The sequence below is a fragment of the Piliocolobus tephrosceles genome, chromosome 6, assembly GCF_002776525.5.
Source record: "Piliocolobus tephrosceles isolate RC106 chromosome 6, ASM277652v3, whole genome shotgun sequence".
NCBI lineage: Eukaryota > Metazoa > Chordata > Mammalia > Primates > Cercopithecidae > Piliocolobus > Piliocolobus tephrosceles.
This window is the reverse complement of record NC_045439.1, coordinates 57,480,963-57,508,441: the sequence shown is the minus strand read 5'-3', so window position 1 is coordinate 57,508,441 and position 27,479 is coordinate 57,480,963. Positions and strand designations below refer to the sequence as shown.

Here is a 27,479-nt window from a genome sequence, read left to right as displayed (position 1 = left end):
GTTGAAGCAGTAGAAAGAGGGCCAAGTCATGAAGGCCACTCATTTAACAGCTATTAAAAAGTGCCTATTCTGTACCAGGCAACATTCCAGGGATTGGGATGCAGCAACGAACAACACAAAGATTCTACTTTCATGCAATCTATATTCTAGAGGGAATCCAGAAAAAATAAACATATGTTGGGCCTGAGGGGAGTGTTTTTCAAGAAAAAAATATGGCAAAATAAAGACAGAGATTCAGGGTGGTACTATCGTTAGCAATGAGTGGTCAAGGAAGGATTCTCTGATTAAATCTCATTTAAGTAGATATGTAAATGAAGAGAGGCGTCAAACTGAAAATTTCAGGTAGAGAGAACAGCAAGGGAAAAGACCCTGAGAGTGGAGCATGTGCCATTATTTTATGAACAGCTAAGATCCCAGTGTAGCCAGAAAGAGTGTATGAGAGGAGGAATGCAGGTGATGAGGTCAGAGGGGAACAGGTCTCCTGTCCTTGCAGGATAGGAGAAGGGCTCTGAATTGTATTAAGTTAGGAAGCAACTGGAAGATTTTGTCCAGAGAGAAAGGACTTCACTTTTGATTTATTTATTTTAATATATTTTTTGGGACAGAGTCTCGCTCTGTCACCCAGACTAGAATGCAATGGCATGATCCCAGCTCACTGTAACCTCCACCTCCTGGGTTCATTTGATTCTCCCACCTCAGCAGCCTGAGTAGCTGGGATTACAGGTACCCACCATCATGTTGGGCTAATTTTTGTATTTTCAATAGATATGGGGTCTCACCATGTTGGCCAGGATGGTCTCAAACTCCTGGCTTCAAGTGATTCACCGGCCTCGGCCTTCCAAAGTGCTGGGATTACAGGAGTGAACCATCACATCCAGTCGAAAGGATCACAACGGGCCTAGGTGTGGTGGCTCATACCTGTAATCCCAGCATTTTGGGAGACCAAGGGTCAAGGCCCGAAGCAGGCAGATCACCTGAGGCCAGCAGTTTGAGACCAGCCTGACCAACATGGTGAAACCCCGTTTCTACTAAAATTACAAAAAGCAGCTGGGCGTGGTAGCGGGCACCTGTAATCCCAGCTACTCAGGAGGCTGAAGTGGGAGAATCGCTTGAACCTGGGAGGCAGAAGTTGCAGTGAGCTGAGATCAAGCCATTGCACTCCAGCCTGAGCAATAAGAGTGAAACTCCATCTCAAAAAAAAAAAAGGGGGGGTCACAATGGTTGTTATATGGAGAACAGACTGTAGTGGGAAAAGAGGAGGAGAGAGAGCCAATAAGACACTACTATCATAGTCCATGTGAACAAAGAGGTGATAGGGGACCGACCAGTGGAAATAATGAGCAGTAGCTAGATTCTGGCTATACTTTAAAGGAAGAACCAAAATGATTTACTGATGGATTGCTGATTTATGGGAAAAGAGTCCAGGATATCACAAACGTTTTTAACCTGAGTGAACAGAAAAATGAAGGTGCTATTTACTGAGATGAAGAAGAATGGGGGAGGAGCAGACGTTGGGGGGAAAAAATACTGGAAATACATACATTTAAAGCAAAGTTAAGTTTGAAAGATACTTCTGAATTAGAAAATCTCATTTAAACAGAAGAAATAATTATGTCCATTAAATTAAGCAGGCAAAAACAACTAACATTCACTCTAAGAAATACTCAGTACCTTCTCAGCAGCTTCAACTGTTTTTTGTGTCTTCTTAGCAGCATATCTCTTGTGATCATAATACCTAGAAAAACACATTTCTCTTAAATTTTAAGTAAAATATTTATTCTTTAGTTTTCTACTTAGTTCTAACTTTACAAATTATCAAATTATACAGAACAAACTGTATAATTAACAAAACTAAGTTTAAAAAAGTATTTTCACCCAAAAAAAGTATGCATACACAGGTGAAATGTAAAAGTTTTTTTAACATCCTTAATTTACTGCAGATAATACTTGGCCTAAAATTTAAAGTTAAAGGACTTACTTTTTGGCATTGGCATATGCTGACAAGCTGAGATCAACATCTACAAGTAAGGGCTTATTTTTCTGAGGCTTCTGCAGCTGTTTATTCTTTTGTTTTTTCTTTTTTCCTTTTGGTGGTTCAGTTTCATTTTTTTCAACATTGACGTCACCATCAACATCATCATCTTCCTCCTCTGATAACAAGTATGGATTTCTATTAAAAATATTCAATAGTATTTCACTAACGTCAATGACATCACTTTTTTTATTTTCAGTTTTCTTCTTCGATAAAATTATAAATGGTTTACAGTACTGAAAGTTTCATTATTTAATCTAAATTAGTTTTTTCCCTTTCTCTGAGAATTTCAAAATATGAAGACAAAATGTTTAATACAGTAAACAATTAAAATAACAAAATAAAGACAAGCATTAACTGCTTGACTAGGAGTCAAACTTACCTTAGCAGCATTGTAACATGATTTGTTTGTAGTTTTAATTCCTTGATTGCACTTGCAACAGGGTCTCCTTGAGCCTGGGCTTCTTTCACAATTAACCCAATTTCTGTCCAATCTATCTGGTTAGCTAAAGCACTTCGAACTACCTGAATGGCTCTGTCAACTATTTGTAGGTTCATTTCTATGAGCTCTCCTTTCAGTTTGTCTATTTCCTTAAGAAACAAACCACACACATTTACTACATTGTCAGTTAAAGTTAACATTTTTGAAAAAGCACTGAGAAAGCCAAACATAATACCTGAGCCTGCTGAAGAGCTTCCAATCTGTTTTCGTGATCCTTTCGAACATTATCTAATTTCTTCAATGCTTGTTTTTCCTTTTATTGGCAAAACAGATTTTTTAAAAATTAGATTTCTCCTACCTCATGACACCCCTCTTTTACTTCCCAACACTCACTATCCTGACCCCATCTATGCTGTTATTTAGTTGGCTGAAATTCCCATAGTCTACCACCCTCGGCCTATCCCACTACAACGAGTTCCATGCCCCAAAATTACTTCTCCTGTCTCCCTAACTCCCATTCCCTATATAGAAAGGGATTTTGATTACAGGTTACTGTGTATATAAGATATACCTTTAATACCCTTGGCATTATTCAAACAGGCAAAAAAAATCAAGACATTTTTTCCTATGGCACAAAAGTAAAGTTTTGGAGAATAAATTCTTTATTTTTTTTTTAAATAACAGAGACAAGGTCCTGCTATGTTGCCCAGGCTGCTCTTGAACGTCTGAGCTCAATCCTCCCACCTCAGCCTTCCTGAGTGCTGGGATTACAGGCCTGAGCCACTGCACCTGGCAGGGAATGAATTCTTAAAAAGCATAAACTACCAAATGACTTCTTATTTTTTGCTGCTTTTGATTTTCTCAGAACTATTTCCAGTATTTTACAGAAGCTTTTCCCCGTGAATTAGTAAGACAAAGGCTCATGGTAGTTATTTGACCTTCTATATGGCATTTTATCATATATAATCTACATTTCAAGGTTATCAATTTGGGGGCAAAATTTCTAACACTAGTAATATCATCAATTAATGAGTATTTAAATGCTAGATGAAGTATTTAAATGCTAGATGAAATATTTTTTAAAATTTAGATAGTAAGAATGGTGACTATTAAGACACCCATAAAAACATGGGGTTCAGTTTACTAGCCAAAGTGCTGCCACCATGTGGTAATTACATGATGTATATAATTCATCTGACTGGCCTACCTGCTTTGAAATTGTGCTATGATTAACTAACTTTTTTTTTTTTTTGAGACGGTGTTTCGCTCTTGTTGTCCAGGCTGGATGGAGTACAATGGCGCGATCTCGGCTCACCGCAACCTCCGCCTCCCAGGTTCAAGCAATTCTCCTGCCTCAGTCTTCCGAGTAGCTGGGATTATAGGAATGCACCACCACGCCTGGCTAATTTTTTTGTATTTTAGCGGAGACGGGGTTTCTGCATGTTGGTCAGGTTGGTCTCTAACTCCTAACCTCAGGTGATCCACCCACGTCGGCCTCCCAAAGTGCTGGGATTACAAGCGTGAGCCACCACGCCTGGCTTATGATCAACTAATTTTTTAAAACTGAAGAAGTGGTACAGGGATTCAAACAATTTGCTTTTTTTTTTTTTTCTTTAAGACAGAGTCACTCTGTCGCCCAGGCTGGAGTGCAGTAGCACGGTCTCAGCTCATTGCAACCTTCGCCTCCCAGGGTCAAACAATTCTCGTGCCTCAGGCTCCTGAGTAGCTGGACTACAGACACCCATACCACACCCTGCTAATTTTTGTATTTCCAGTAGAGATGGGGTTTCACCATGTTGGCCAGGCTGTTCTCGAACTCCTGACCTCAAGTGATCTGCCTGCCTCGGCCTGCCAAAGTGCTGGAATTTACAGGTGTGCGCCACCGCGCCCAGCCTCAAATAATTTGAAATTTTTGCACACATATTTTAAGACTGCTTTTGAAAAAATCAAATCCCCTTCAAATCAAGAGTGACTATTAACAATTTATGAAACTGTTCTGCAGCAAATGCTCTAAAAACATGGTTAAATATGCTGGGAAAATACTGTACGTCACTTCTTTTGGAGTCACGATACACAGAAAACATATTAAGACCTAGCTTTAAAGTCCATTTAAAAAAGAAACAGTTTAATGATAAACAATATCTCCTCCTCTGGCCTATTTAAAATCTCCCTAGAACAGTGTCTCCTTAACGGCAATGTTTTGAGAAGCTTTGGGTTGTTCTGAGCAAACCACATTAAAGTGTAAAGAACAGGCCTCACCTTCCCACTGTATTTTCCTTTTTTTACATAGTATCTGAAATACTCATGAAACAAATGAGGACATACTTTTGAACAATAAAATCCCCCATGGACCTTCTTCATAAACCTCTATCACAAATAAAGAGGCAAGTCAGAGAGTTCCTGTACTACTTACACTCTTTCTGAAAGGCTACCCTTTCCTTTTTTTTTTTTTTTTTTTGAGACGGAGTCTCGCTCTGTCGCCCAGGCTGGAGTGCAGTGGCGCGATCTCGGCTCACTACAAGCTCCGCTTCCTGGGTTTACGCCATTCTCCTGCCTCAGCCTCCCGAGTAGCTGGGACTACAGGCGCCCGCCACCTCACCCGGCTAGTTTTTTGTATTTTTAGTAGAGACGGGGTTTCACCGTGTAGACCAGGATGGTCTCGATCTCCTGACCTCGTGATCCACCCGTCTCGGCCTCCCAAAGTGCTGGGAGTACAGGCTTGAGCCACTGCGCCTGGCCGGCTACCCTTTCCTATATCATCTATCCATCAAACCACTAAAGATTACCTGGTTTAATATGTGTTTTTAATAATACATACCTGTTGTAAAGCTTTTAAGTCAATTTTCTGGCCTTCTATCTTGGAATAAAATTCATCCACGGCCTTATTAAAAAAACAGACAAACAACTAGTTGGAAAAAAAAAAAAGGACGGTCTCTACTTCAACTTGCATACACAGAATTTTATTTTACTTTTTTTTTGAGACAGAGTCTTGTTCTGTTGCCCAGCCTGGATTGCAGTGGCGCGATCTCAGCTCACTGCAACTTCCACCTTCCAGGCTGAAGTGATTCTCCTGCCTCAGCCTCTCAAATAGCTGGGACTACAAGCGCACCCCACCACACATCACTAAGTTTTGTAGTTTTTCGTTAAGACAGGGTTTCACTGTGTTGGCCAGTCTGGTCTTGAACTCCTGACCTCAAGTGATCCGCCTGCCTTGGCCTCCCAAAATGCTGAGATTATAGGCATGATCCAGCATGCCCACCTGCATACACAGAATTTTAGATTCCATTGTGTTTCATAACACCACTCAAAGAACTTGAACAGATTTCCAGTAAATGTATTATTTGGCTAAACAGTATCAAGAATCAAACGAAGTTCAAATCTCTGGTCCTTCATCCTAAAATAAAGTGGCAACAATTATTTCCAACAGCTGTATCTGTGACTACACTGATCTTTAATGCCCAGATTCATAGTGAATGTAAAGCAAGTATAGTTTCAATTTCTCAATAGAAGTTGATATTAACAGCTCATATCATGCTAACTAACTGGTAAAGGAACAGAATGGAAAACCCACCTTGTCAAATGATTCAAATTCTATATATGGACATTGTGAATGTTGAGAAAACAAGAAAGGATGAAATTCCTCGTACCTGTAAAACATATTTATTATATCACAGTCAAGAACATTAACAAACATACAAAGCAAATTGACCCATGCCTACATGCTTACGTGAGTATGTCTTCAACTGGTTTATCTGCTTCCAAGCTTGGTTTTATTTCTCTTTTCTGAATGATATATCCCTACAAAAATCCAGTATTAAAATCATTCCTATTCATAATTAACAAAGATTTACTTTCTTTCTTTCTTTTTTTTTTTTAACACAGTCTCACTCACTTTGTCACCCAGGCTCGAGTACAGTGGTGTATTCTCGGCTCACTGCTACCTCTGCCTCCTGGTTCAAGCGATTCTCATGCCTCAGCCTCCCAAGTAGCTAGGATTACAGGTGTGCACCACCATACCTGGCTAATTTTTGTATTTTTAGTAGAGACACAGGTTTTGCCATGATGGCCAGGGTGGTCTTGAACTCTTGGTCTCAAGTGATCTGCCCACCTTGGCCTCCAAAAGTGCTGGGATCACAGGTGTGAGCCACCGCACCTGGCCCAAAAATTTAGTTTCTGTGATTGATATTAATTTGCACCTAGCCCAAAGGTTTACTTTCTATGACTGGTATTAATTTTAATTTTCTATAAATAGAGTTATACTTTGAAAAGGGAAGAAAAACACTCATAAGCTCCAAGGTAATTCAAAAAATGCTTAATGGCTGGGAACTGTAAATCACAACATTTCTGAAAAGGGCTGACAAATGAAAATGTGCCTCTCTATCTAAAACAACTGAAGAAATAATTGTAAATTCCTCAACTTTTCTGAAGAGCCGATACTAACCTGTCATTGTACTTTCTATAAAGGGGAACAGAAAAAAAGTTACAAAACTTACAAAAACTTACAAAAATACACAAAAAAAACTTACAAAAAAACTTACAGAAATGTTTAAAACACTATCCTGGGTCGGGTGCAGTGGCCAATGTCTATGATCCCAGCACTTTGGGAGGCTGAGGTGGGAGGATCACTTGAGGTCAGGAGTTCGAGACCAGCCTGGCCAACATGGTGAAATCCCATCTCTACTGAAAATACAAAAACTGGCCAGGCATGGTGGCACGTGCCGAAAGTCCCAGCTACTCGGGAGGCTGAGACAGGAGAATCACTTCAACCAGGGAGGTAGAGGTTGCAATGAGCCAAGATCATGTCACTGCACTCCAGCCTGGGTAACAGAGCAAGACTGTCTCAAAAAACAAAACAAAACAAACACATCCTGGCCAGGCGCGGTGGCTCACGCCTGTAATCCTAGCACTTTGGGAGGCTGAGGCGGGTGGGTCACAAGGTCAGGAGATCGAGACCATCCTGGCTAACACGGTGAAACCCCATCTCTACTAAAAATACAAAAAAAAATTTAGCCAGGCGTGGTGGTGGGCGCCTGTAGTCCCAGCTACTCCGGAGGCTGAGGCGGTAGAATGGCAGGAGGCGGAGCTTGCAGTGAGCCGAGATCGCGCCACTGCACTCCAGCCTGGGCAACACAGCGAGACTCCGTCTCAAAAAAAAAAAAAAAATCCTGGAATAAGTATATTACAGGTAACAATCTTTCAAATTAAAATAAAATTTATATATAATGATCCTTTAATGAACATTTAATTTCTGAACACCCAAATAAATCACAACAATATATAGTAAGTATACATGGTACTACCTTCCCACTGAAGTTGGATGTTGTTTTCATATAGTCTTCTGCTTTCTGCAGAGAAACAAGTACTTTTTCAATATCTAATGGTGGGGGGAAAAAAGAAAAAAGGAGTGCCAATCAAGTGTCAATCAATCATAGCTAAACAACTATGCAGAAAAACAGGAAAGTGCTTATGAAATAATGTAGCGTTCAAGAAAATTAGAGATAGTGATTTCATGTTTGTAATCAGTAGATGTGGATATATGGTTACGTTTTGACCAGCCTATTGTCCAAGTAGCTTTTATTGAATCATCCACCCTTCCCTCCATGACCTGAAAGGAACTTTGTTCATAAACTAAATTCCCAAATTATTTCCAACTATTTTTGGATTCTTTATGCCATTCCTTCTTCAAAAACTTACAGTTTTAATTACTATAGCTTTATATTTTAATCTGTGAAGGGTTACACAGACAGTAATAATAGGAAATCATTACTAGTATTTTCCAGAGTTATCCTGAACATTTTCTCATGCTTTCGCTCCACACAAACATCAGAGTCATTTTACAAAAACAAAAACAAAACATCACCACCAGCACCTGTTGTCATTTTATGATTGCACTGATTTCGTATATTGCCAAAACTAAAACATTCACTAAAATCTCATTCTATTTTTTTTTGAGGGTGGTGATATTTGTTTTTGTGGGGTCTTTTTGAGATTGGGGTCTCACTCTGTTGCTCAGGCTGGAGTGCAGCGGTGCAGTGACCACCCACTGCAGCCTGAAACACCCCGGCTTAAGTGATCCTCCCATCTTAGCCTCCCAAAGTGCTGGGATTTCAGGCATGAGCCACTGTGCTTGGTCAAATGTTTTTCATTCTAGAACCACCTGCTCCCTTATTACTTTTCCACAAAAAATTTTTATAGTTAAAAAAAAACAAAATAAATGAAAATGTACCATGCAGACATACCTTTAGTTTCAAGTTTTTCATCCACTTTGACATTACCCGAGAATCCATTTTCTATAAGACAGTGTTCAATGAGAGCTGGTCCATAGGCTATAAATGCAGAGGATATTACTTTTAGTATTTTCCTATAAATTGTTTCTTTTTGTTTTTGTTTTTTGAGATGGAGTTTTACCCATCGCCCAGGCTGGAGTGCAATGGTACAATCTTGGCTCACTGCAACCTCTGCCTCCCACCTCCTGCCTCAGCCTCCCGAGTAGCTGGGATCACAGGCACCCACCACCATGCCCAGCTAATTTTTGTATTTTTAGTAGGGACGGGGTTTCACCATGTTGTCCAGGCTGGTCTTGAACTCCTAATCTCAGGTGATCCACCCACCCTGACCTCCCAAAGTGCTAAGATTACAGGTGTGAGCCACCGTGACCCAGCCTAAAATTTAACATTCAAAATACAGCACAAATTTATATCCCAATATCAATGATCTACTCAATAACAGTGGCCGGCGAAAACAACAATAAGTTTATTTATTTTGAAGTGCTATTTAGAAATGACAATTCTAGTTCTCAGACTGGGTGTGGTGGCTCACGCCTATAAACCCAGCACTCTGGGAGGCTGAGGCAGGAGGATCACCTGAGGTCAGGAGCTGGACAGCAGCCTGACCAACATGGAGAAACCCCGTCTCTACTAAGAAAATAATAAATTAGCCAGGTGTGGTGGCGCATGCCTATAATCCCAGCTACTCGGGAGGCTGAGGCAGGAGAATCATTTGAACCTGGGAGGCGGAGGTTGTGGTGAGCCAAGATCATGCCATTGCACTGCAGCCTGGGCAACAAGAGTGAAACTCCATTCCCCACCCCTCCCGCCCTGCTCCATAAAAAGAAATGACAGTTCTAGTCCTTAAAGAAATTTGAGACTACAATTAACTTACAAAAGTCAGTGCAGGTTATAGGAATTTAATGGGCTTCAACCACAATGAGGACTCCCCAAAAATTGGTTAATATCCCATACTAATAAATAAAGGAAAAAGGCCATATATCATTTCAGTAGATGCAGAAAAAGCGTTTGACAAAATTCAACACTAATTCCTAATAAAAACTTTCAATAAACTAGGAATAGAGGGAGCATTCTCAACCTTATAAGGACACCCATGAAAAACCTATAGCTAACATGATAATTATTGGTGAAGGACTGAATATTATCCCCCTAAGATCAGGAACAAGGAAAGAATATTCAGTCTCACACTGCTATTCAACATTGTACTGGAGGCTATAGCTAGCACAATAAGGCAAACTAATTAATAGCATTCAGATTCTAAAGGAAGAAGTAAAGCATCCTTATTCACAGATGACATGATCCTATATGTTAAAAAATCCTAAGGAACCCACAAAAAAAAAAAAACCTACTAGAATGAATAAACAAGTTTATCAGGTTTGTAGGACACAAAAACCAATATATACAAATCAGTAGTATTTCTATGCAAAAATGAAATTAAGAAAACAATTCCACTGACAATAGCATCAAAAAGAACAGAATGTTTAGGAATAAATCTGAGAGAAATTAAAGATCTAAATACACAGTCAGACATTCTCTCTTCATAGAAGACTCAATGTAGTTAAAATGGCAATTCTCCCCAAACTGATCCATAGACTTAATGTAATCCTTACCAGGCCAGGTAGTGGCTCACAGCTGTAATCAAGACCAGCCTGGCCAAGAAGGTGAAACCCCATCTCTACTAAAAATACAAAACTTAGTGAGTGTGGTGGCGCACACTTGTAATCCCAGCTACGTGGGAGGGTGAAGCAAGACAATAGCTTGAACCCAGGAGGTGGAGGTTGCAGTGAGCTGAGATCATGCCACTGCACTCCAGCCTGGGCAACAGAATGAGATTGTCTCAAATAATACTAATAATGTAATCCTTATCAAAATCCTATGAGGCTTTTTTCGTAGAAAGTAACAAGTCAACTCTAAATTTTATAAGGAAATGCAGGCTGGGCGCAGTTGCTCACGCCCGTAATCCCAGCACTTTGGGAGGGTGAGGTGGGCAGACTGCTTGAGCTCAGGAGTTCGAGACCAACCTGGACAACATGGCAAAACCCTGTCTCTACCAAATAATAGAAAAATTAGCCAGGAGTGCATCCCTGTAATCCCATCTACTTGGGGGGCTGAGGCAGGAAGATGGCCTGAGCCTGGGAGGTTGAAGCTGCAGTGAGCGGTGTTTGTGGCACTGCACTTCAGCCTGGGCAACAGAGTGAGACCCTTGGGAAATACAAAAGATCTTTTGAAATGTCAAATGCCAAAACTCCTTTGAAAAAAAAGTGAACAGTTAGAGGACATATAAGTTGAGTATCCCTTATGTGATATGTTGGGATAGAAGTGTTTCAGATTTCAGATTTTTTCACATTTTGGAATATCTGCATATACATAATGAGACATCTTGGGGATGCAACCCAAGTCTAAACACAAAGTTCATTTATGACTTTACACAATATAGCCTGGAGGTGATTTTATACAATATTTTAAATAATTCTGTATAGCTGTCACATAAGGTCAGTGTGGAATTTTCCACCTGTGGCATCATGTCTGTGCTCAAAAAGTTTCAGACTTCAGGCCAGGCACGGTGGCTCATGCCTGTAATCCCAGCACTTTGGGAGGCCAAGGCGGGTGGATCACGAGGTCAAGAGATTGAGACCATGCTGGCCAACATGGTGAAACCCCGTTTCTACTAAAAATACAAAAAAAATTAGTTGAGCGTAGTGGTGCACGCCTGTAGTCCCAGCTACTCGGGAGGCTGAGGCAGGAGAATTGCTTGAACCCGGGAGGCAGAGGTTGCAGTGAGCCGAGATTGAACCATTGCACTCCAGCCTGGTGACAGAGAGAGACTCTGTTTCAAAAAATAATAATAATTTTAGGCTTAAGATTTTCACATTAGGAATGTTCAACCTGTAATATCTGATTGCAAACATTATCGAAATTTGCCAGGGGAAGGCCAAGTGTGGGGGCTCACACCTATAATCCCAGCAATTGGGTGGCCGAGGTGGGTGGACTGCTTGAGCTCAGGAGTTTGAGACCAGCCTGGGCAACATAATGAGACCCTCTCTCTAAAACAAAAAATATTAAATTAAAAAAGAAATCTGCATTTGCCAGGGAGACAGTGGCTTAAATGAAACATACAAATTTTATACATGCTATACTAACAGTGGGAAAGTTCTAAAGATAACTTTTGAATGCATTCCAATTTCATAAGAGAGGAAGAGTAACTCTCTAGGGCTCAGTAATCAATGGTACCTGCCTCTCTCTATGTCTTCTCTAGATTCCTTAATATAGAGCTAAGTGATGATCTTCTTAAGTATAAAAGTGTATTGGGATCAAAAATGCTTATCGGGATCAAAAGGACCTGTCAGATGCTGGGATGCCGAGGCCCACCAATTCAAAAAAAAAAACAAACTAAGCTAAGTGGTTATTAAATCAAAGACTCACAATGAAAAAATCTGATTTCTTAGAATACTACCATTAGCACTGAAGTACCAGATAACACAATCTGTGTTGCTTTTAAATAAAATCTAATAGATAAAGCTCAGACTTCACGTGGTTTAACTTCTCTTTATTTGACATAAACTCCTACTTACTCCAGGATCACTTTAAGCTTCTTTTTCAAATTTTCTAATAAAAGCATAAAAGATTTCAATACATTCCTGAAAACCACACTATCTTGCAAACAGTTCACTGCTATTCGCAGGAATACTCACGAAGCAATGGGTTAAGCACTCTCTTCAGTAGTTCACCCTTAGGTGCGCTGGCTACTATTTCAGTCAACCTGTGAAAATTGACACGTCTCTTACTATCATATATTAAATAACCCTTACAGCAATCTTCATATTCACACTACTTTCATCAGTTCACCTGATCTTCACAATACTTTGAAATGTAACAGGAATTTGTTCTTCTGTTGTGAGAAAATGGATCATAAAAGTAATTTATCCAAGATTACCAGGTTCTTGAACAGCAGTTTTCTAAGAGAAGCCAGGATTTTTTTGACCAAGACATATTGTTCATCAGCAGTGTGCCCACATATAAATGACATAAAACTGACATTTTTCTCTTTTTTTTTCTTTTTTTTTTGAGACGGAGTCTCGCTCTGCCGCCCAGGCTGGAGTGCAGTGGCCGGATCTCAGCTCACTGCAAGCTCCGCCTCCTGGGTTTACCCATTCTCCTGCCTCAGCCTCCCGAGTAGCTGAGACTACAGGCGCCCGCCACCTCGCCCGGCCAGTTTTTTGTATTTTTTAGTAGAGACGGGGTTTCACCATGTTAGCCAGGATGGTCTCCATCTCCTGACCTCGTGATCTGCCCATCTCGACCTCCCAAAGTGCTGGGATTACAGGCTTGAGCCTCCGCGCCCGGCCGACATTTTTCTATAAAGGTTAAAAGTTTGTAAATTTTCATGCCATATCTTAATATCCAAAATGGCTTTACCTAATTAAGCATCTAATAACCTTTTTTGTTTGTTTCTGTTTTTGTTTTTGAGAGGGTGTCTCCCTCTGTCGCCCAGGCTGGAGCACAGTGGCGCGATCTCCGCTCACTGCAAGCTCCACCTCCCAGGTTCATGCCATTCTCCTGCATCGGCCTCCTGAGTAGCTAGGACTACAGGCGCCTGCCACCACGCCCAGCTAATTTTTTGTATTTTTAGTAGAGACAGGGTTTCATCATGTTAGCCAGGATGGTCTCGATCTCCTGACCTCGTGATCCGCTCACGTCAGCCTCCCAAAGTGCTGGGATTACAGGCGTGAGCCACCGCGCCTGACCAACTTTATTTATTTATTTAATGTAGGCTAGTTAAGTGAAGCAGTGGGAGTGAAGAAGGAACAAAGAAATGATGTATGTTAAACTTTAAGAACGACTGCTGTAGAATATGAGTCAGCAGGGCCTTCCAGCTAGCAGGAATACAGCTGAAATACAAAATAAGTGATGAATACAGCTACAATCATCACTTTACCTCACCTTACTTCCCTTTTTCTTATGCAAACCAGAATTTCTCTCCCTTTGTCCTCTGCACATCCATCTGTCTTCTCACAGAGTAGCTAATAAGTCTCCCCAATTTACCAAGAAATCATAACCATTTGAAGTAACCCAAAACTTAGCTAAAAAACACACTGGGCTCGCTTCAGCAGCACATATACTAAAATTACAACAATACAGAGATTAGCACGACCCCTGCACAAGGATGACAGGAAATTTAAGTGTTCTATATTTTTTAATTTAAAATTTAAAATTAAAAAAAATTAAAATGAAAAAGAAGGACATTGGCTGGGCCCAATCGCTCATGTCTACAACTCCAACACTTTAGAAGGCTGAAGTGGAAGGACTGCTAAAGCCACGAGTTCGAGATCAGCCTGGGCAACAAAGTAAGACCCCATCTCTACAAAAAAAATTTTAAAATTAGTCAGGCATTGTGGTGTGCTCCTGTAGACCCACCCACTTGGGAGGCTGAGGCAGGAGGATTGCTTGAGCCCAGGAGTTCAAGACTGCAGTGAGCTATGATCACGCCAACTGCACTGTAGCCTCAGGGAAGGGGGAGTGAGACACCACCTCTAAAAAAACTAAAGACAACTGAGCGTGGTGGCTCATGCCTATAATCCCAGCACTTTGGGAGGCCAAGGCAGGCAGATTGCCTGAGGTCAGGAGATCAAGCCCAGCCTGGCTAACATGGTGAAACCCCATCTCTACTAAAAATACAAAAATTAATTGCACATGGTGGCGCGTACCTGTAGTCCCAGCTACTTGGGAGGCTGAGGCAGCAGAATCACTTGAACCTGGGATGCAGAGGTTGCAGTGAGCTGAGATCATGCCACTGCACTCCAGCCTGAGCAACAAGGCAAGACTCCGTCTCAAAAAAAAAAAACAACACCTAAAGACATACATTTGCCTCTCTCAAATAAGGCTTAATTGCTTTCATGCATATTTACATAGTTCAAATAGTCTAAATTGAGTTACATTATCTAAGTAAAACAAAATATTTTATTTCATGTTCTGACATATGACCCATTTTACCTTTTTTTTAAGAGACAGGGTCTCATTATGTTGCCCAGCACATTTTACTACAATATGAAAAGGGTTTAAAAACAAAACACTTTACCTTTCCAAAGTAAGCAAAGGTTCAGCAGCTCTAGCATGATCAAGTGGATAGCGTTCACGAACAGCAAATTTAACATCATCTGCCTCATCAGTTCGAAACCTTAGAATATTTAAAATTACGTACTCATAATCTGTAAGAACAATGTTCCCCTGCAATAGAATAAAATATAATTTAGTGCTCTTTCAAATCATTTTTGAGGCCGGGCACAGTGGCTCACACCTGTAACCCCAGTACTGTGGAAGGCCGAGGCGGGCAGATCACTTGAGGTCAGGACTTTGAGACCAGCCTGGCCAACATGGTGAAATTCCATCTCTACTAAAAATACAAAAGTTAGCTGGGTGTGGTGGCAGGTGCCTGTAATCCCAGCTACTTGGGAGGCTGAGGCAGGAGAATCACTTGAACCTGGGAGATGGAGGTTGTAGTGAGCCGAGATGGCACCATTGCATTCCAGCTCGAGCAACAAGAGCAAACTCCGTCTCAAAAGAAAAAGGAAATAACAAAACAAACAAAACAGAAATAAACAAATCAAATCATTTTTGAAACTACTTAAAAATTGAGAAAGAAGCCAGGCATGATGGCTCACACCTATAACCCAGCACTTTGGGAGGCTGAGGCGGAAGGATCACCTGAGGTTGGGAGTTCGAAACCAGCTTGACCAACATGGAGAAACCCTGTCTCTACTGAAAATACAAAATTAGCTGGGTGTGGTGGCACATGACTGTAATCCCAGCTACTTGGGAGGCTGAGGCAGGAGAATCGCTTAAACCTGGGAGGCGGGGATTGCAGTGAGCTGAGATTCCGCCATTGCACTCCAGCCTGGGAAACAAGAGCGAAACTCTGTCTTAAAAAAAAAAAAAATTTGAGAAAGAAAATGTGGTCAATTTCAGAAGCCAGCCAGGCAAGGAACATATTATGCTTTCACCTGCAATTTGTCTTTTAATAGTAATAGTTACATGGCAAGAGCAATACAGTTAGTTATACCCTTTGCCCACGTATTTCCACATTTGGTAATGTAGCCCAATGAAGTAACTCCAACACTCCAGTAAAACCAAAGGCAATATGCTTAAGGATGTTCACTGAAATTTATTTACAACAGTTTAAAAAAAAAAAAAAAACCCAAACAGCCTAGATGTAAAAATTAGGGAAATTTAATTATCATAGATCAATCAACACAACAAAACAGTAAAAAGAGGTTACCCAATGGAAACTATGTTAAAAAAAAAAAAGGAAAATATAAATAATGTTAGGTAAAACATAGCAAGACACACAAAAAAGTCGTATCCTAGAAAATGGAAGGCATATGTAGGTTAAAATGAAATTACTTCTTAAAAATTTAGAATTAAAGACTTTTTAAAATTTAATATTGCTAGATAATCTTTTCAATAAAAAAGAAGGGGGAACATAATGAAAATAAAGCTAATGAAAGAATACCACCTTCCAAATTTATTATAGACAGTGAAGATAAGAGTTACTCTACAGGTGTAATGAAAATACAAAGAAGCATCCATGAAAATAGTCAAAAATGCCTTACGACTGCTTACAACATAGTCATAGAATATGGTGGGAGTAATCCCAAATTCATCTGAAATGACAGGTTGCAACATAAGTGGCTTCAGTAAATGTAGCCACCATTTACCTTGATTAGAGAGATAGATAACCAGAAATTACTAAGTGTTGAAAAAATAGTACCAGGCCAGGTGCAGTGGCTCACGTCTGTAATCCCAGCACTTTGGGAGGCCAAGGTGGGCAGATTACCTGAGGTCAGGAGTTCAAGATCAGCCTGGCCAACATGGTGAAACCGTCTTATTAAGAGTAGCTGGGCGTGGTGGCAGGCGCCTGTAATCCCAGCTACTCGGGAGGCTGAGGCAGGAGAATCACTTGAACCCAGGAGGCGGAGGTTGCAGTGAGCCGAGATCGCACCACTGCATTCCAGCCTGGCGACAAAGCGAGACTTATTCTCAAAAAAAGTTAAAAGAAAAAAAAAAAAGAAAAGAAGAGTAAAAACTCAGAGTAGAAAAGGACATTTACAACACAAATAATCAGCAAAGGGCTCATAATCAGATTAGATAAAGAGCCCTAAGAGATCATATCAAAGGTTGCTAAGGATGTGGAGCTAAGGGAATTCTCAACATCAATGAATCTCACAGACATTATATATTGAATAAAAGAGCCAGGTGCAGTGGCTCACCCCCATAATCCCAACACTTTAGGAGGTTGAGGTGAGAAGATCGCTTGAGCCAGAGGTCCAAGATCAGCCTGGGCAACAAAGTGAGAGTTTGTCTCTACAAAAAATCAAAAAATTGGCCAGGCGTGGTGGTGCACATCTGTGGTACCAGCTACATGGAAGGCTGAGGCAAGAGGGTCACTTGAGCCCCGGAGGCCGAGTTTGCAGTAAGCCCTGATCATGTCACTGCATTCCGGCCTGGCCAACAGAGCGAGACTCTGTCTCAAAAAAATAAAAAATAAAAAATATTGCATAAAAGAAGGTAGACCCAAAAATGAACAGTACAGTCATGCATTGCTTAACAATGGGGATACATTCCGAGAAATGCATTTAGGCAACTTCCATGTTGTGTGAACATAACAGAATATACTTACACAAACCTAGACGGTATAGCCTACTACATCCACCAAGGATATAATATAACCTAGTGCTCCTAGGCTAGGAATCTGTATAGCATGTTACTGAATACTGTAGTCAACTGTAACACAATGGCAAATATTTGTGTATCTAAGCATATCTAAATATACAAAAAGTACAGTAAAAATATGGTATTACAACAGCAGTTCCAGGCCAGGCGCAGCGGCTCACGCCTGTGATCCCAGCACTTTGGGAGGCCGAGGCGAGCAGATCACCTGAGGTCAGGAGTTTGAGAACAGTCTGGCCAACATGGTGAAACCCCATCTCTACTAAAAATACAAAAATTAGCTGGGCATGGTAGTACATGCCAGTAATCCCAGCTACTCGGGAGACAGAAGCACAAGAATTGCTTGAACCCAGGAGGCGGAGGTTGCAGTGAGCTGAGATCATGCCCTTGCTCTGCAGCCTGGACCACAGAGTGAGACTCCGGTTCAAAAAAAAAAAAAACCCAAAACAAACAAACAAAAAAAAAAGCAGTCTCCAACCTTTGGCACCTGGGACCAGTTGCACAGAAGACGATTTTTCCATGGATGGAGGGTGCAGGGGTATGGTTTCCGGATGAATTCGTTTCACCTCAGATCATCAGGAATCATATTCTCACAAGAAGCACGCAACCGAGATTCCTTGCATGCACAGTTCACAATAGGGTTCACGCTCCTATAAGAATCTAATGCCACCACTGATCTGACAGGAGGCAGAGCTCAGGCGAGTAATGCTCACTTGCCTGCTGCTCACCTCCTGCCGTGTGGCCCGGTTCCACAGCCCAGTTCCACAGACCGTTTCCAGTCTGCGGCACAGGGGTTGAAGACCCCGGTATAAAAGATTAAAAATGGAACACCTGCATAGGGCACTTACCATGAATGCAGCTTGCAGGACTGAAAACTGCTCTGGGTGAGTGATGGTGAGTGAATACGAAGGCCTGGGACATTATTGTATACTACTGTAGACTTGATAAATACTGCACACTTGGGCTACACTAAATTTGCTTTTTTTAATCTTTTAATTTTTAAAAAAATTATGCTTACTTCAGACCTGATTAAATTTATATATTTATTTATATATATAAACTGTTTTTTTGTTTTTTGAGACTGAATCTCACTCTGTCACCTGGGTTGGAGTGCAAAGGCATGATCTCGGCTTACTGCAACCACCGCCTCCCAGGTTCAAGTGATTCTCCTGTCTCAGCCTCCTGAGTAGCTGGGACTACAGGCACGCACCACCACACCAGGCTAATTTTTGTATTTTTAGTAGAGATGGGGTTTTGCCACGTTGGGCAGGCTAGGCTCAAACTCCTGATCTCAGGTGATCCACTCGCCTCGGCCTCCCAAAGTGCTGGGATTACAGGTGTGAGTCACCGCACCCGGCCCAGATTAAGTTAGTTAGTTAGTTAGTTAATTTATTTATGAGAAGAAGTCTTGCTCTGTAGCCCAGGCTGGAGCACAGTGGTGCAATCTTAGCTCACTGGAACCTCCGCCTCCCAGGTTCAAGTGATTCTCCTGCCTCAGCCTCCCAAGTAGCTGGGATTATAGGTGCCTGCCACCACGCCCGGCTAATTTTTGTATTTTTCAGTAGAGACACGGTTTTGCCATGTTGGCCAGGCTGGTCTTGAACTCCTGACCTCAGGTGATCCTCCCTCCTCGGCCTCCCAAAATGCTAGGATTACAGGTGTGAGCCACTGCGACCAGCCTGAGCCACTGTGCTCAGCCAAATTTATTTTTAAGATGTCTTTCTTTCTTCAATAATAAATTAAGCTTAGCTTACTGGAACATTTTACTTTATAAACTTTAAACTTTTTAACTTTTTGACTCTTGTAGTAACACTTAGCTTAAAACACATATCGTACAGCTGTACAATATTTTCTTTCTTTATATCTTTATTCTATAAGCTTTTTTCCATTCAAATTTTGTTTTGTTTTTACTTTTAATATTTTTGTTAAAAACTAACACACAAACACACACACCAGCCTAGGCCTACACAGGGTCAGGATCAAGATGTCACTAAGCAGTAAGAGTTTATTAGATCCATTAGCATCTTACGGGACCAACGTTTACACGCAGTCTGTTGTTGACTGAAATATCATTATACATACAGCGCATCAGTGCATGACTGTATTTGACTATTTTCTGGTTGCATGGTATTAGTCCTGAAATGTCAAGTACCAAATAATTTACTTCTCAGATCTTCATCTCCTACATTCACAAGGCTATTTCTAAATGGCTAAAGTCTGCCTAAACTCAGACCTATAGATAAAATGAAGGTTATTACCGGAAAATTTTATTTTATTTGTGTGGCACCCATTTCCTAGGGTAGTAATAGCCTTTGACACAGAAAAAAATGTTCCCCACTCATGTTATATAGCACTATTGCAAAATGATTAATAATGAATTTTCCTTCACCAAATCCCACAAATTTAACTTACCCTATCATAGAGCTCAATGATTAAATGATAAGCAGCTTCATCACTTCCAAACTGAAAATCTACAATTCTATCCACACCAAGCTGTTTTGCACTGACTAATCTCCGACTCTTCAAATGTTTTCGGCACTAGCAAGAGAAAGAAAAAGGCATTCATTTAGTAAAAGTGAATTCCTAACCATTTGGTATTGGTTTATAAATAAGCTTCTTTTCATTACCATCAGGAATATTTAAAACATTGTAAATAATAGTATAGTCATAAAGTAAAAGAAACAAAAGAGGGAAAACATTATAAACACTGCTAACTCCAAAACAATGTTTTATTTGCATTTCTTTAAGACAGGGTCTTGCTCTGTCACCCAAACTGGAACCCAGTGGTGTGATCATGGCTCACTGCAGCCTTGACTTCCCTGGCTCAGGTGATCCTCCTGCATCAGCCTCCTAAGGATTGGGACCACAGGCACATGCCACTATTCCCAGCTAATTTTTTCATTATTTGTAGAGACAGGGTCTCACTATGTTGCCCAGGCTAATCTCAAACTCCTGGGCACAAGCAATCCTCCTGCCTCGGCCTCTCAAAGTGCTGGGATTACAAGGGTAAGCCACTGAGCCAGTTCTTTATTTTCAATTTTTAAGTAGAGAATGACGGGCCTATAGCAAAATTTGTTTTGTTGCTTTATACCACTGCTAAATCCCTTGTTGTTGTCCTAATGACCTCACTCAAAGCCACAACCTTTATTTATTTATTTTATTTTATTCTGAGACAGTGTCTCACTCTGTCACCCAGGCTGGAATGCAGTGGCACAGTCTCGGCTCCCTGCAACCTCCGCCTCCCAAGTTCAAGCAATTCTCCTGCCTCAGCCTCCCGAGTAGCTGAAATGACATGTGTGTGCCATCATGCCTGGCTAATTTTTATATTTTCAGTAGAGACGGGGTTTCACCATGTTGGTCAGGCTGGTCTCCAACTTCTGACCTTGTGATCTGCCCACCTTAGCCTCCTAAAGTTTCCAGTCTGCGGCACAGGGGTTGAAGACCCCGGTATAAAAGATTAAAAATGGAACACCTGCATAGGGCACTTACCATGAATGCAGCTTGCAGGACTGAAAACTGCTCTTTTTCAGGGATTACAGGCGTGAGCCACCGCGCCCACCAACCTTTATTTATGTATTTTTATTTATTTATTTATTTTTGGAGACAGAGTCTCACTTTGTCACCCAGACTGGAGTACAGTGGCACAATCTCGGCTCACTGCAACTTCTGCCTCCCGGGTTCAAGCAATCCTCCTGCCTCAGCCTCCTGAGTAGTTGGGACTACAGGCACCCACTACCACGCCCAGCTAATTTTCTGTATTTTTTTTTTTTTTTTTTTTGAGACGGAGTCTCGCTGTGTCACCCAGGCTGGAGTGCAGTGGCCGGATCTCGGCTCACTGGAAGCTCCGCCTCCCAGGTTCACGCCATTCTCCTGCTTCAGCCTCCCGAGTAGCTGGGACTATACAGGTGCCCGCCACCTCGCCCAGCTAGTTTTTTTTTTGCGTTTTTTAGTAGAGACAGGGTTTCACTGTATTAGCCAGGATGGTCTCGATCTCCTGACCTCGTGATCCACCCGTCTCGGCCTCCCAAAGTGCTGGGATTACAGGCTTCAGCCACCACGCCCGGCCTAATTTTCTATATTTTAATAGAGATGGGGTTTCACCATGTTGCCCAGGCTGGTCTCGAACTCCTGAGCTCAGGTAAGCTGTTCGCCTCGGCCTCCCAAATTGTTAGGATTACAGGCATGTGCCACCACGCCCGGTTCCTTTATTTTTTTTGTCTCTTTGATGACACTTCTAAGTATCCCAAATTTCCCTTTTCTGTGCTTCATTTATGTTCAAAATTAAATAATGGTTTCCACTAATCTTCTACTTTCAATATATATCAACTATGGACCATGAGCTTATGGCTTATGGTATCCTGTAAATTAGTCCATCACCTTATATCCAGTTACCCCTATTAATTCTTCTTTTTTTTGTTCTTTTCTTTTTTCTTTTTAAGAGAGAGAGTCTTTGCCGGGAGCAGTGGCTCAGGCCTGTAATCCCAACACTCTGGGAGGGCCGAGGTGGGTGATCACTTGAGGTCAGGAGTTCAAGACTAGCCTGGCCAATATGGTGAAACCCCATTTCTACTAAAAATACAAAAATTAGCTGGGCATGCTGGCACATACCTATAATCCCAACTACTCAGGAGACTGAGGCAGAAGAATCGCTTGAACTCAAGAGGCGGAGATTGTAGTGAGCCGAGATGGCGCCATTGCACCCCAGCCTGTGCAACAGAGCGAGGCTCTGTCTCAAAAAAAAAAAAAAAAAAAGGGACAGAGTCTCGCTCTGTTGCACAGGCAGGGCTCAAACTCCTGGACTCAAGCAATCCTCCCACCTTAGCCTCCCAAGCAGCTAGGATTACAAGTGCCCTGCCACTGTGCCCAGCTTATTCCTACAATCTTTACCAATATAACCCAAACAGAATTTTCCTGGCATCGTCTCTAAGCTTTTGATTAACCTATTTCAATCCAATGTAATAACTCTCATTCTTTATTAAATCCCCTTCCTCCTATCCCTGGACATAAGGTTCTTTTTCTTATTAACAATTAAAATAATATCAGCATGTCAAACCCAAATACAATTTACTTGGCAATACCGATTCTTTTAGATTACATGTACCGTCTTTTTGTACAAATATTTAAGTATGACATGGACTGGTAACAAGATATCTTACAATTGTTTCTCTAAAATATCTTACAATTGTTTCTAATTTTTTAATATAAAAGACCCCTTAGTCAAGACCAGTAAGAAAGAATGCTTTCTTCAAGACTCAAAAACAGTCTGGGCATGGTGGTTCACACCTGTAATTCCAGCACTTTAGGAGACCAAGGCAGGTGGATCACGAGGCCAGGAGTTCAAGACCAGCCTGGCCAACATGGTGAAACCCCATCTCTACTAAAAATACAAAAATTAGCCAGGCATGATGGCACGTGCCTGTAATCTCAGCTACTTGGGAGGTTGAGGCAGGAGAATCACTTGAACCCAGGAGACTGAGGTTGTAGTGAGCCAAGACCATGCCACTGCACTCCAGCCTGGTGACTGAGCGAGACTCCGTCTCAAAAAAAAAAAAAAAAAGAAAAAGAAAAAAGGACTTAACTACAAAACAAATTTTACATAAGTTAATCTAAAACCACCTTTTAAAAAAAAAGATAAAATCCACTCTTTGACAAAGGTTGAAAAAAAAAAGAAACACATAAATTCATTATTAAATTAATGCTAACATTTTCATAACTAAGAAGAATTCTTCTCCAGACCTTATAGTTCAAATTAACTGAAATTCTCATTTTATGTACTTATACACTTAGGCAGAATAACTTCCTAGAATAAACAAACTGCTCCTCAACTCAGTAGTTTTGAGAATGACCTATATTGATTTGATTAAACAGTAACCTACATGTAGGGATATCTTTAAATCCCTAAAGGAAAATCACAATCAGTTCTTCCAGAGTCCCTCAGTAATAATTTTATTCAAGAAAAATAAAGACAAAAGACATCATTGAAAGGACAGAAGTTCACATAAAGGAACAGTAAAAAGGGGATTATTTATCATGGAGAGTACAGATGGACACATAGTACATATTTAAAGCTTGTTTCATTTCCCTATCAACAGCTTGGTGAAATCAACCTTCTGCTGTGTGCCACAAAGCTATAGCTGTCATCCCCAAATGTGAATACTGGAACAACCACTGGGATTTACCACATAATGGACATAACTCTACCTGTGCCATGCAACAGTAACAGCTCTTTGTTTTATTTATAAAGTGCTTAACATTGTCTGCTTCATTGAGGAAATCTTTCTATACATTTAGATTGACATGTACACCTAACCCATAGAATTCTAAGTATTTTTAAAAATGACTGACCTCCTATTAGTGTAGCCTGATTTGGAGATGTTTACACAATCCCAGTGTCCTATCTCACTGTCCTGTTACATCAACCATAAAACTGAAATTGTATTTGTTCTTCACATTCCACCGAATTGTTAAACAACTTAAATGAAATACATAGTATTCATCTGCCTTTAAAAGTGCTACACAACATGTAGCATTATTATTGTCATTATTATTAAGGACAGGTCCCAAAAGAACTATTTTGGGTTACTATTAAATAAATTAAACTTTAATAATCTGAGAATTTTGTGAAAGCCTTTGTGATATGGGAACACTTACCTAATTTGTAATCCAAAACAGACTCTATAAATTGCTGGGGGGGTAAAGCTCTTCTCTGTAAAGCCTCTAATGAAATAACTCAATGCCATAACAGATACATTTCCAAAGTAAGGAGCAGAGCAAGAAGGAAATGAACAAGTATGGAATTCTAATATGTGTCAGATATTGTTTCAGGTCTTTTTTTTTTTTTTTTTTTTTTGAGACAGAGTCTCACTCTGTCGCCCAGGCTGGAGTGAAACAGTGTGACCTTGGCTCACTGCAACCTCTACCTCCCAGGTTCAAGTGGTTCTCCTGCCCCAGCCTCCCAAGTAGCTGGAATTACAGGTGTGTGCCACCACGCCTGGCTAATGTTGTATTTTTAGTAGAGACAGGGTTTCACCATGTTGGCTGGGTGGCCTTGAACTTTTGACCTCAAGTGATCCACCCGCCTCGGCCTCCCAAAGTGTTGGGATTACTGGCATGAGCCACTGTGCCCGGCCTGTTTTAGGTGTTTTATATGTCATTTCAATTAATCCAATAATTTCATGAGGGAGGTACAATCCACATTTTACATTTAAAGAAACCAAGTTCCAAGAGGTTAATTAACTTTTCCAGGTTATAAAATTACTTTCTGACAAAGCCATTAATTCAAAGTTAAGTATATGTGACTCGAAAGTCTTGTGTACCACATGAATTTTCAATCTATACGTTACATCAATAAAAGAATGGGTAGCATGCCCACACATGTAAAAATCTGTTTTAATAGTAAAAACAAAAGAGGAAAGTAAAAAGACTTAGTAACATATTAATGTCAGTGAGTGTTCCAAAAAAAAAACACTGACTGGGTAGAGGAATACGATTCACAAAAGTAAGCTCTGGAAGACTAGGAAAAAAAGGTGGGGCAGGGAGGAGGAAGAAGACTGAAAGCCAAGAATGTTAGGCTATAGAATATGGATTTAGAAATTAGGAAACTATAAAAGATGAGATAACTAATGAAAATTATACTTTAAAAAAATTAATGTTGGGCCAGGCATGGTGGCTCATGCCTGTAATCCCAGCACTTCAGGAGGCTGAGGTGGGTAGATCACCTGAGGTCAGGAGTTCGAGATCAGACTGGCCAACATGGTGAAACCCCATCTCTACTAAAAATACAGAAATTAGCCGGGCTTGCTGGCACGCACCTGTAATCCCAGCTACTCAGGAGGCTGAGGCAGGAGAATCACTTGAACCTGGGAGGCAGAGGTTGCAGTGAGCCAAGACTGCACCACCGCACTCCAGCCTGGGTGACAGAGCGAGACTCCGTCTCAAACAAACAAAAACAAACAAAACATTAACGTTGGTCTAATTTAGAATTGTTTTGACGCGGAGAAGTGGACTACAGTTAAGGAACTGTAAGGCTGAATGTGATAAAAGCTTGAACTCTAACAGTGACTGTGGAAACAAGATCTGGAGCAGAACAGGATGTGAAAGGTAATGGGGAGAAGTCAACTAATAAATATTCACTTTACTCAACCCATTATCTGTCAACCACTCCCTTTACCTTCATTTTATCTGCACTTTATTCATAACAGTGAAGGAAACCCCAATTAAAAACTTAATTGTTAGTGAGCAATCTCTTAAAATTTAGCTTCAAGTGTAACAAGTTTACCTTCATGGCAAAACTAGACGGCATCATATTCTTAGGCCACTCAAATTCTGTTGTATGAATTCGTATGCCAGATTCAAGTAAAAGTGTAGCTTTAAAGTCTGGTCTGTAGAAGAAAAAAGTCAAATTTTTCTTTAGGGTATATGCCAAAGCTAACTGTGAAACAGACTTCAAATGCAGGTAAAAAAAAAAATCAGTAATCTCATACTTAATCGCCAAAGAGAAAATAAGCCTATAAAATGTTCTTACTTTTGAAGACGAATAAGGTATGTCTTATTATCCACATCATAAACATTGTTTACTCTCATTCCTAGCAAGCTGCAAAGATAAAGGAAACATGTAACATACCACACTATTGTTTGAAACATAAAACTACACATAATTTAATAAAAGCTTCGAAAGAGCGGATCTCAGTCTCTAAGGATACGGAGTCAGCGGGGGAGCAGAGGCTGAAAGCCATTTGGGCATTCCGTTCAAAACTTAAGAGTAACGATTTTAAAACAAAAGTGGTCTATCAGCTCTAGGAACAACACACTATAGCTTGCGTCTTCCAAATGACCCAATTTTGGGAGAGAAATACAGTGAAATATAATCCAATTAATTTATTACAAGCGAGAATAAAAGATAAGAGGGCCTCGAAAACATGACAAAGCTCACACGGCTGAATAATAGAATCCAGACTAGAATCCAGATCTCAGTCTAAATCTGCTCAACCCAGCTAAAACGGCGATGCTCTCTTTCTTTTGGGTGAGGGGCGGGAGGTGTTCAAGAAACCAAGCCTCCAGTCTGGAAACCTCTGGAGCAAACGACCACTCTGGCGTCTCACGTTTTACCAAACGTTTCCTGCCCAACCCGGACAACCCAGGCCAACAATGCAAGAGCGTACCGCTAGCGGGGCAAGCCAGAGAGCTGGGAGGACGCGGGGGATGGGGCACGAGGTGCCTGGGACCCCCAGGGGTATCCTAAGGGCCAAAGGAAAGACACTACACGCCTGCCCACTCAGGCCTAGACAGGTCCACAGACGCACTAAGAAATAAGGAAACACATCAAGTTGGTCTGTTTGCGCCATGGGACCCCGGCCTCTGCCTCCTGCACTCCCCGCACGAGCCTGGTCACTTAGGGGTCTGTACCTAGCGTTCAGCTCCGCGAGCACGGCGCGGAGGTCAATGGTGCTAAAGCGGGTCTTCATAGCGAGGTCCGAGGGTCACTACCGCAATTTCCTCTACTGCCCAGCCGGACTCGACACCGCTCCTCTTCCGCGCAGGCGCACTTGGCGGAGATCTACGGCCGCGCAGAAGACCCAATATTCCTTGAGGCGAACGTATTTGTGTCGCTTTTCTGAAGATTTCTGTTGTCAAGTTGTAGTTGACTCTCTTCATTATACCAAAACAATTCGAATAAAGATCCAAACTGTTCTCTTGAACCTGCATTCCTTCCTGGAACCCTCACGGAGCAGTCTGGTTACCTTGCCCACTTGTGTTTGGGGCTCAAGCCAGCCTTCATAGTGACCCCTGCTGGTCGAAACAATTTTCGAGACAATTAACAGGAGTATTTCCCCACAGCGGGGCTGTAGGGCTCAGTGCAGAAGAGCAAGGACCCCTTCCTGCGCGCTTACTTTGACATAAGATTTTGAAATGTAACGAAACAGAACGCTTCGGTCCTTCTAAGATTATCCTCAACTATCAAGGCGAACTCTCAAAACGGAGTTCCTATTTTGAT

At 41.2% G+C, this 27,479-nt stretch overlaps 1 protein-coding gene and 1 pseudogene across 2 annotated transcripts in view; one reads left to right on the top strand and one right to left on the bottom strand.

The window, feature by feature from the left end:
* NEMF (nuclear export mediator factor) overlaps positions 1-27,266 on the bottom strand; it is a 70,168-nt gene extending 42,902 nt beyond the window's left edge. The window contains exons 1-15 of one of the 2 annotated variants that reach the window (XM_023222684.2): positions 26,891-27,266; positions 26,010-26,078; positions 25,764-25,866; positions 19,898-20,023; positions 14,838-14,986; positions 12,454-12,521; positions 8,714-8,800; positions 7,775-7,848; positions 6,202-6,272; positions 6,046-6,121; positions 5,293-5,355; positions 2,710-2,787; positions 2,415-2,623; positions 1,979-2,170; positions 1,672-1,735 (exon numbers count right to left, since the gene is read on the bottom strand). In XM_023222684.2, the coding sequence (XP_023078452.1) occupies positions 1,672-1,735; positions 1,979-2,170; positions 2,415-2,623; positions 2,710-2,787; positions 5,293-5,355; positions 6,046-6,121; positions 6,202-6,272; positions 7,775-7,848; positions 8,714-8,800; positions 12,454-12,521; positions 14,838-14,986; positions 19,898-20,023; positions 25,764-25,866; positions 26,010-26,078; positions 26,891-26,949 (1,488 nt within the window). In that variant the 5' untranslated portion in view covers positions 26,950-27,266. The remainder of the gene's footprint in view (positions 1-1,671; positions 1,736-1,978; positions 2,171-2,414; positions 2,624-2,709; positions 2,788-5,292; positions 5,356-6,045; positions 6,122-6,201; positions 6,273-7,774; positions 7,849-8,713; positions 8,801-12,453; positions 12,522-14,837; positions 14,987-19,897; positions 20,024-25,763; positions 25,867-26,009; positions 26,079-26,890) is intronic. The other variant, XM_023222685.3, reaches the window with a different exon arrangement.
* LOC111549544 lies at positions 13,857-13,956 on the top strand (annotated as a pseudogene).
* Positions 27,267-27,479: the final 213 nt, after the last annotated feature.